At 38.8% G+C, this 10,314-nt stretch overlaps 1 protein-coding gene across 1 annotated transcript in view; it reads left to right on the plus strand.

Annotated features, from left to right (window-relative positions):
* The window catches only part of GRL (transcription activator), a 161,540-nt gene extending 152,252 nt beyond the window's left edge, over positions 1-9,288 (plus strand). The window contains exons 22-24 of the mRNA XM_088954124.1: positions 4,313-5,304; positions 5,688-5,900; positions 8,609-9,288. Of these exons, the coding sequence (XP_088810250.1) occupies positions 4,313-5,304; positions 5,688-5,900; positions 8,609-9,101 (1,698 nt within the window). The 3' untranslated portion in view covers positions 9,102-9,288. The remainder of the gene's footprint in view (positions 1-4,312; positions 5,305-5,687; positions 5,901-8,608) is intronic.
* The last annotated feature ends 1,026 nt before the right edge of the window (positions 9,289-10,314 follow it).

Genomic DNA, 10,314 nt, shown 5'->3' on the forward strand with positions numbered 1-10,314 from the left:
ACAGCATCCTCAGAGATTATGTTACTACAGCTGCAACTATCAATCATCATGAGACAAAGTTGTCCTTGGTATCGTACACATGTCTGGAAAATACTACACCACTTCCAGTCTTCGTTCTCAAGAACTGGATGAGTTGTATATAAAGGTCATAATAGTAGACATGGATCTTCATCATCTTCATAAATAATCTCCTCTGTTGAATCTGATTCAGTTCCTATGACTTCATTTTTGATAGTATTCTCTAGATGACTAATAAGAGCTACTACTTTGTTTGGGCAATGAGAAGAAAAGTGACTAAATCATTTGCAATAAAGGCATTGTATATCCTTCCTAGAGTTATCTACAGCTGTGTACTGCTTTAATTAATTGTAGAAGTAAATGACTTGGACAGGTTGAGATAGGAGTAGAACTTGTAGAAGCACAAATGTTCATTTGAGAGTGGCTACGATGCTGTTCAAAAGTAAAGGAATGATTTGAATGGAAGGTGGATCTTCTATGGAGATCCTCTTCAATTTGATAGGAATCTGAATGGCATCGGACATTGAATATAGTCTGTTAGTAGACCATCCAGATGCAATCTGTGGCTTCAAACCTTTCCGGAACATTGATATCAATATGTCATCAGTCTATTGCATTTCAGACTCATAGCTAAATGGTAGAACTTGTTAGCATACTCTTCAACTGTCATAGATCCTTGTTGTAACTGCATAAGTTGAAGATGCATGCACTGTTTGTGGATCTTCTCATAGCTTGTCTAATTCATCAAACACATGTTGTTCCATTCATCTTTACTTTGGCAAAGAATGCCTTCTTGTCTTCTGTCATGTCATACCACTGGAAATATGATTCTAAACTACGTATCCAGTCTTCGAAAAGATCGGGAGATCCATCACCATAGAAATCAGTAACATCTAATTTAACTCATCTATCAAGTTCATAACAAGGAAGATATAGTGGTGGTTGCTGAGTTGTGGCCCTAGGAGGAATATCAATAGCTGTTTCATGTTGAAGTTGTTGCTACATAGTAAGTGCAATAGGGGGCAGTGGAGGAATAATGGGCTGAGAAATTGGTGCTAAGGAAACAGACTGATAAACTCCCTCATTATATGTGGTAGTTGAAGAACTCTCACCAACATCAGTGTCTTTCCCTAACCCTATGACTAGAGCTTCAATCTTGGCATTCAAAGTGTCAAATTTGTGATTCATTGCAGCAACTTTCTGCTCCAAAGAAGTGACTTTAGATGTAAAATAGTCAATTCGATCATGGAGTCAATCCTTCTCTTCCTCATAGCTATGAATCAAATCATCAACCTTCGCATTGACTTCTTTAACTGTGGGGTTCATCATGTTTACCTCTAGATATGGATATGATACCTCTTGATTTGACTCTGATATGGCTCTGATACCAAACTGATGTAGGACGGGTTAGGGTTCTACTAATTTACGATATGGTGGTGGACTTTGTGGGGTGAACAAGGCTGTGGGGGTGTTTAGAGATGAAAAATATGGAGGAAAAAGCAAGTAGGGTTCTTGTTGTGCACCAAAGAATAATCAAGAAATTTGAAGAGAGAGGTGAACTTGCTGTAGAGAGAACAGAAAAAATATAGATCAATTAGGAAAAGAAATAAAAGAGGGGAAAAAAAGAGAAATGTTGTGGAACATAAAGAGGTGGGCTTGGGCCTTTAATTCTCCATCATGTTTTTTCTTCTGTTAAGTGTATGGGCATGGGTTTATTATGTATTGGTTATCTTTACGTGCGGCCACCTAAGCAGGGGCAGTTTTGTCTCTTTTTGTAATATTCTTTTTTTTATCAATAACAGGAAGCATTTCATTAATAAGAGATTAAGATACAAAGGAGGGGTGATAAAATATCTTAGCTCCCCTAGGGATCAGAAGATAAAAAACAGTTATAAATGAGCCCAGAAAATAGAATCCCTATGCACCCCTTGCCTAGCTGCACTGTCAGCGAAGGAGTTGGCACTTCTCTTTATCCAAATACATTTTACATCAATGTCCATAGTCAACCACTTAAACTTCCTCTTCTCATTGTTGTAGTTCCAAAGCCCAATCTTGTCTTCCTTTAACCAGCCCACTACTATCTCGGAATCACCTTCAATGACCAGCTTATTGATATTCAAGTCACTTGCTCTTTTTACCCCTTCCATGACTCCCATTACCTCAGCCCTAAGGGAGTAGTTGCCCATGTGCAGACTCTGTAATTTGATGTATCTTATTAGTATAGTCCATGTTGTATATTACTTATACATCTTCTTTTCTCTTTCAGCCCTATATGGGCATTCTTGTAATTGTACATATCTTTTAATATATAAGAGACTCTTTGAGGTGGGGGTCATTAATTCTTGACATCTCTAAGATTATTCTTGTTCTTTTCTCTATTCAGTCTAGATTGTTGACATGGTATCAGAGAAGGTTGCTCTCTGATCTATTTTCTCTCTCTCTTGGACCTCACTAGAAGCAGTAATCCTATTGTATTAGGGCTGTTTTGATCAACCCTTTTCTGTTCAGTCTTCTTTGCGCAACCAGCAGGAGAGATTTCATTAGATCTCTCTTGGGAGACATTGGTTTGAGGCCAAACGTCAGATCTGGTGTCACCTAGACCTGATCTAACAGCATCTGATTTGGTGAAGTTTTCAGAGTTCTGATCTTCTTGGGGCGGCAACACTGTTCAATTTCCTTTTTTTTAGACTGCAACGTTTTTGGACTTCAGGCCTTCTACATCAGCCTGCGATTTGAGTTTTTCTCTCCAGATCGAAGGGTTCTCTCAACCTCTTGTTAACCCTACACTTAGTTTCTGGTTTGGAGATTTCTAAGGACTGTTTTGATCAGCACAAGATACCTCATTGTTCTTGAAAAAGACGCCTATTGTGTTGGTAAATCACAGTTTTCTCTCAATCAACTGACTCAATCAACCTATAACCCTAGATCTGGTGTCATCCTAGGGTTTTCTTGCTTCCCGTTTATTTGATTCAAACTTCAAATTCATATTTGAAAGGTTTATTGGACTGTCATCTTGAGTTCTTGATTGCTGAATTTGGTTCTCTAATATCCTTGTGCCTGGACTTCTGTTTTCTTGCTAAAATGGCCTCTAATAAAGACAATATTATTCCTATAAAACTAGAAGGGTCAACCTATGGAATTGACATTGCTACTGTAGCACATGGGAGTAAGAAATCTACTATTGGTGGTGATTCTTTTGTTAAAGGTGATTCTGTGGCATCTATGGTTGTGGAAAACATTCGACAAATGGTAACATCTGCTATTTCTTCTGCTCTTTCTGCTATTGTCTTACCTAGTAAGTTTGCCGAATATTGTGCTTCTCCTTCTCATATTTGGATCATTGACTTTGGAGCTACCAACCACATGGCAGGATCCTACCGTAACCAACCAAGTAACCTTACTGAAACCCATCACAAACATATTGTTACTACTAATGGTGAAAAGTTAAACATCATTGGTAGTAGCGATCTATCTCTTAAGCTTTCACCCATTGCATCTTTCCCTCTTACCAAGACCCTTCTTGTTCCTAATCTCACTACATATTTGATTTTTGTTGGCCAATTAATTGATGAAGGTAACATTCTCATCTTCTCTCAAGATGGATGTTTGAAAGGGTAGGGGCACAGGTAGGGTCGTCTGTTTGCATTGGAGTTCAAGAAGTCTCAACAACAGCATCATCAGCTTATTTCAGTTCCTCCACTTCTAGTTCCTTTCTGAATCATAGAAATAATGTTTGGGACTTATGGCATAAACGTTTGGGTCACTTACCTGCTAAAAAATTAAATTTTTTGTTTGATTCAGGCCTTATTAACTAAAAATAAAAGGCTCAAAGAAAAAATCAAACTTTAATGTATCAAAAAACTTTCATTTTATTGTTTTATTTTCATTTGAAACATCATAATATGATGAACCAATATTTTGTTACTTGTTGGAATGTTATTTTTGTGATCTTATAACTTTCTTTGGAAATAAGAGTTTTATGTTATTGTATTACTAGGGATTAGTGAAAGGGAGTCTATATATAGAAGTACTATTATGAAATAGTCAATTTGGCATCAATTTTTCATGATTCTATCTTCTATGTTTCCTCTTATTCAATCATTATATGGCTCCAAATTCAGTTATTTATCAGTTTTTGTAGTTTATATCATATGGAGTAAATGTTCAATGGTTTTCCGGTTAGGTTTTCTTTGGAATAAGGTTTATCCTTCTAAATATTTTGCTGATGTGTTTTAGAATAGTCACATCAAGCTGATGCTATTTTGATCATGACATACCTATTGTCCCTATTCAGTACATGAGGGAATGCATCCTTGGAAACTTTAGGAGGAGACTGCTTGCAGTACTGAAAACTGATAGTGATCTTCAGCGCCCATCTATTCTGGAATCATTGATCCGGAGACACATTAGCATAGTCCATTTAGCAGAACAGCATATTAGCATGGACCTCACTCAGGGAATCAGGGAAGTTTTACTAACAGAAGCCTTTTCTGGGCCTGTTTCCTCACTGCACTTGTTTGAAAAAATGGCAGATCAACATACTGGTTCTGCTATTGAAGCTGTATGCAACTGGTATATTGAAAACATTGTCAAGGATGCATCAGGTGCAGGAATTCTGTTTGCACCAATCCGCAAGTGCTTCAAGAGCACAAAGCCTGTTGGTGGATATTTTGCAGAGTCAGTTACAGATCTTAGGGAATTGAAGGCCTTTGTTCGTATATTTGGTGGCTATGGGGTTGACAGATTGGACAGAATGATGAAGGAACACACTGCTGCATTATTGAATTGCATTGACACATCATTGCGGTCAAACCGTGAGGCACTTGATGCAGTTGCTGGAAGTATGCATTCCGGTGATCGTATAGAAAGGGAGGTGAATTTGAAGCAGATTGTGGACATGGACACAGTACTTGGGTTCTGCATTCAAGCAGGGCAAGCACTAGCTTTTGATGGGCTTTTAGCAGAGGCTTCTGGGGCAGTACTGGAAGAGGGTGCACCTCTGATTTTTTCTTTGCTGGCTGGGATTTCTAAGCATTTACCTGATGAAGTACCAGAAAAGGACGAAATTAGGAGGTTGAGGGGAGTTGGAAATAGTGTTGGAGTAGGTAGTGATCATGATTCAGAGTGGATAAAATCAATTTTGGAAGAGGTAGGGGGTGCCAATGATGGTTCATGGAACCTGCTGCCATATTTGTTTGCTGCATTCATGACATCCAATATCTGGAACACAACTGCCTTCAATGTCAATAATGGGGGCTTCAACAACAACATGCACTGCTTGGCAAGGTGGTCATGCTTTCCATAATAACAATAAAGTAATCATGTTGTATCAAGTAACTGCATGCTAAGAAATATGATAGTTCCTCCTGACATGGGGATGCATATATCATCCGGTTTATGGGCATATCTGAATCCCCTGCATCATCTCGGTTGAATTACTTAACCCCTTTTTTCACTTAATTTTAAATGAGCTAGATAAGGGGGTCCCAGAACCCTGATGAAGGCGGGATTTGTCCTAGGTCTCCACTACAACGAGGAGACTTTACCACTGCCAGATGGCATGTTCACCTGACCACCTTATTCATTCACAGTGAAAGATTGGAACTATCTGTTATGCTTCATAAAATAATACAGCCTCAACCATTAATTACAGAAATTTGATGGTGCAGGTGCATCAATGCTGTAATGGCAGGGAGTGAATTTGTGAGAGTAGAAAGAAAACAGCAACAAGAGCAGTCCCTCTCAAATGGACATGCTGCCGAGGTTTCAGAACCTGAAATACAAAACCGTTTGTCTGTTGAAGCTAGCGTAAAGTCTTTGATGCAGCTATTTATTAAATGTTCTGCGGGGATTATACTCGATTCATGGAGTGAGAATAACAGGTATGGTCATGCTCATATAATGTTATAATACTCTTATCTCTTCTTTGAAATTGGTTTAATTTGTCATAGATCAACCTTAAGATATATAAATTTAGTTATAGGTTTTCAGCAATTTCAAAAAGTTGATAAAATTTATTATGCCCTCTGAGGACCATCCAAATTCAGAAGCTCAGTGATATTCTTGCACATAAAGATCAAAATCTGGACCTTTTGATTTTTACCTTATCATTAAGCATTTACTTTTAGATTTACTGCAACCGAAGGAATTTTTTTTGAAAATTGAATTCTCGTATCTGTTTGAGTCATATTTGGAGTTCCTTGGAAGTTCTGCATTGATGAGAGAGTTGTCAACGCATAAATTCTTGACATATTTTGTACACAGATCCACTACTTGATGGGTCAATTGGGAGCTAGGTGACCACTAGTCCACCTACTCTAAAAATTAGTATAATCATATGATCAACAATGAAAAAAAAATAGTGAACAGTGACGAAGATAATGATGGGATGGGAGATCCATCATATGGATGGCCGAACCCTGCAGGAAGGTTGGGCGAAATTTCAAAAATTTCTTTACTCCCATCCGGTAATCCTATTCCCAATTTAGAAAACTACATTTTCAAGGTTCGTTCTTGTAACCAAACCTGACCAAATCTGAAACCAAAATAAGAAAGGGATATACCTGATACGGAATCCACGCAAAAATGCTCCTCCCGACATAACACCAAATCTGAAACCAAAATAAGAGAGGGATATACCTGATACGGAATCCACGCAAAAATGCTCCTCCCAATGTAGGTGTTCACGCCCAAAGAGAGTACCAAATCCTCCCTCCACTGAAGATGACACAGCTTAGGGTGAAGCAGGATCAGCAGGTATTTCTTCACCAAGAACTAGTGATTCTTCAGCAAGAATCGAATGGGATAGTGAGCACAGCTTCTAAATTGTTTCTTCTCGCAAGAAACAATATCAAGATCAAAACTTGATCCAATCCAAGAACTGGAGATCGAACAGGGTAGGGCGGCAATGTTGTCTTCTCTCTGTATTCGGTGAGTGTGTTTTGAAAGTTCGCCCTGCTCTCTTATTTATAGCCTTAAAGAGACAATTTCCTAATCTCATTAGGAGTTTCCTAATCCAAATCTTTTATTTGGATCTGGACTCTTTAAGTGATAAGGACAATCCCTTATCTTATCTGTAGATAAAGATCAGCCTTCCTAATCAAATTAGGAGTTCTTTTGATCTAAATCTTTATTTGGATCTGGACTCTTTAAGTGGATAGGAGTAATCCCTTATCTTATCTGCTGATCCAAATCCTAGATCCGCCCCTATTTAATTAATCTAATTAACCCAATTCGAAATGGGCTTTTAGGCCCATTAAGCTTTTAGGCTCACTTCCCCTTAAATGTTGGCTAGCTTGGCTCTCTTTGTATGGTGTGGGACCCTATCATTGATCTACAAATCAGCCACATGGGTTCAGCATAGCCTCTGTTACAAGGCCTAGCCGAATTCACTGTTGAATACAATGAACCCCCGAGTCCAAAACTATGGGCTCTTAATGGGCCGAACATTTACACTAAATGGTCATTGGGTCTAGCCATCTTATGAAGGCCTAAGGACTATGGGCAGATGCAAGATTAGCCCATTAGGTATAACCCTCAATGGTCTTACACTTAACTTCTCAGCCCATAATGATCAAACACTCCCCGACAAGAGAGGACCTCTCTCTCGGCTGCAAGGTGCAGTGCTGTACTTTCTACTCACATGGATCCCGGGAATTAAAACCTTTTGCAAACATTTTGAAGTCATAATATTATATATTTATATCTCCATATGAATATATTTTGCAAATACAAATTTCAACGGTTGAAATCAAATGCCGGCAGTTTAGGTTTCAATCAGAGAAAGTGCATCCTTGATCATTCACTTTGTCTGACAAAAGGGTTGATCTTGTCACTATGATCACCCACTCAGATGAATTCTCGGACTGCCCCATATACCCAGGTTTTGACCCCTCTAAGGATCTCACTGATTGGCATATCAAAGATAGCCCAATCTGACACCTAGTGCAGTATCATAATCGAGTCTAGGGGTCAGGTGTAACATTCCAGTTTTGCCCATTTATCTCAAAGGTCCAGGGCAATACTGAAATTTTGGTCCGGTTTAGGGTTTCAAGAAAACCCACACTGCATGCACCTTAGGTTTCACCCTGGCAGCTGAGACAAGCCACCCCAACCAACTTGGTGGTACATCAGTGTCAGCCTTGACAAGATAAATCTCCGCAAATCTATGCAATGACTGTGAAGATTCTAAACTAACACGAGTCTCATATGTGTCCAGTTTAAGGGTATTACACAGAAACACACCATAATAACATGAATCAAATATGTATTTTATTCATTTACACTAAATGTCATAATGTACATCATGCTGATTGGAGCTAAGGGCATACACTGTCTAACAGATAACATTTAAAATGGACTCATTCAGTGGTTAGTCCTAATCCTATGAGACACTCAAAAGGCTCTGCAAGACACCTGCCAAAATATTTTGGGGTTTAAAACTTTATCAACTGTGTTTGTGATGCTATTACAAACATTTTAGGAATAAGATTTTATCTCTATTAGAATATTTGGTTTTGGTTATTCTTCCCATTTTTCTGTCATTCTTAATTGCTCCTGTATTTGCAACTAAATTCTGCCTCTTCCACAGGTCTTATCTTGTAGCAAAGCTAATCTTCCTAGACCAGCTTTGCGAGCTCTCTCCGTACCTCCCAAGGAGCACTCTTGAATCCCATATTCCTTATGCCATTCTCCGTTCAATATATAGCCAGTACTATGCAAATTCTCCATCCATCCCTCTGGCATTGCTAAGCCCATCACCCCGACAATCACCTTATGTCTCTACAACACATGCATCTCCTGCAATCCGCCAAAATCGGAATGATTCTGCAGTTCAGACAAGTTCAAATGATTCAGGTTTTTTCAAGGCATCATCTCATAGTCAGGAGCAGTTCTATGATACTGATAGTGGAAGTCTACACAGTACTGACAACAACAAACATCGGAATGTTCGTCGTTCTGGACCCCTGGAGTATAGTTCAAGCCGAAAAGTGAAGTTTGAAGGCTCTACTTCAGGTACCACTGGTCCAAGTCCATTGCCAAGGTTTGCAGTGTCAAGGTCGGGTCCTTTATCATACAAGTAGAATGTGGCATAAAACTAAGGAAATGGGAGAGTTGTAAATTATCTGTTTCTCTTCTTGGATAATGAGCTAATTATTTGTGCACAATTACTTGATAGTCAGATAGGAAGTTCCAGGGAACACAAACAATGTTAAGAGAATGTAGCCAAGTCATTGAAAGTAGAGCCAATCTGCATACCAGTTTTAGTCATTGTCAATAGTTGGTGACTTGGTTGAGATATCAGGAGCCTGCGGTTGCACAGTAATTCACTCCCAATAATAATACTCTTGCTAGTCCCTGACACAACAAAGATACACCAATATAAAGGAGCAAAAGCACTTGTTGGGCACTTTAGTAATGCACCAAAGAGCTAAAAAATGACCAAAAATGGCTTGATTCCCAAGGACTGACAGCTGTTGTATATATTGATCTCAATGAGAAGCCCTATTTATCGGTGCGGGCTCTCTTTAATGTTAAGAAAAAATTACGGTTGGGAGAGTCCCATATGTTACGTGTCAGCTTGGATTTAGCATCAGTTGGACCTGTTCTGCCTGTTGGATCAATCACTAGTATCCACTAGATAGGATTAAGTGCCCAGAAGTATTTCAACAACCTAGCAACCCATTGACCTTGCCAAGCAGGTTATGCTGGCATGGCAATAGTTTGTTCAGCAGCAAAGAACAAGCAATTACTATTAATAATAAGAATAATTCTGCATTATGCATAAAAACACTTTACCCATTGGTGTAGGCTATGCGCCTATGCCATCTGCCGAAGGATTTATCCTTGCATCTAGGTTATTCCAATTGAGGGCATCTGACCATTTGCATCATTTGGCCATTTAGGCCCGAGATGTCAGTAGCCTTTCAGACCCAGTTTATATATGTGACTTTTAAAATTTTCACCTGTTATACGCTTAGTAAATGAGTCAACTAGTATATTTCTTGTAGGTACATAATCTACCCGGATTTCTTTCCTATGGTAGATGTCAAGTAAATATCTGCACTAAAGTTCTCTGTCTTCCCTTTGGGTCGATTTTGTCATTTTTTATTGTCTGAATTGTATCTTCATTGTCATTATACATTTGAGTTGGACCTCCTTGTAATTCTCTTATCTTGAAGTCTTCTATAAACCTTGTTACATTTGTGCCTTGAATCCTTTGTGGTGACCCGTTTTATGAATCTGCCTCGAAATCAAGGTTTTAAATACCGACACGCCTGATACGCCGATAGGAGT

This window comes from Nelumbo lutea, chromosome 7 (assembly GCF_056320005.1).
Source record: "Nelumbo lutea isolate HS-2025 chromosome 7, American lotus-T2T, whole genome shotgun sequence".
In the NCBI taxonomy this organism is placed as follows: Eukaryota; Viridiplantae; Streptophyta; class Magnoliopsida; order Proteales; family Nelumbonaceae; genus Nelumbo; species Nelumbo lutea.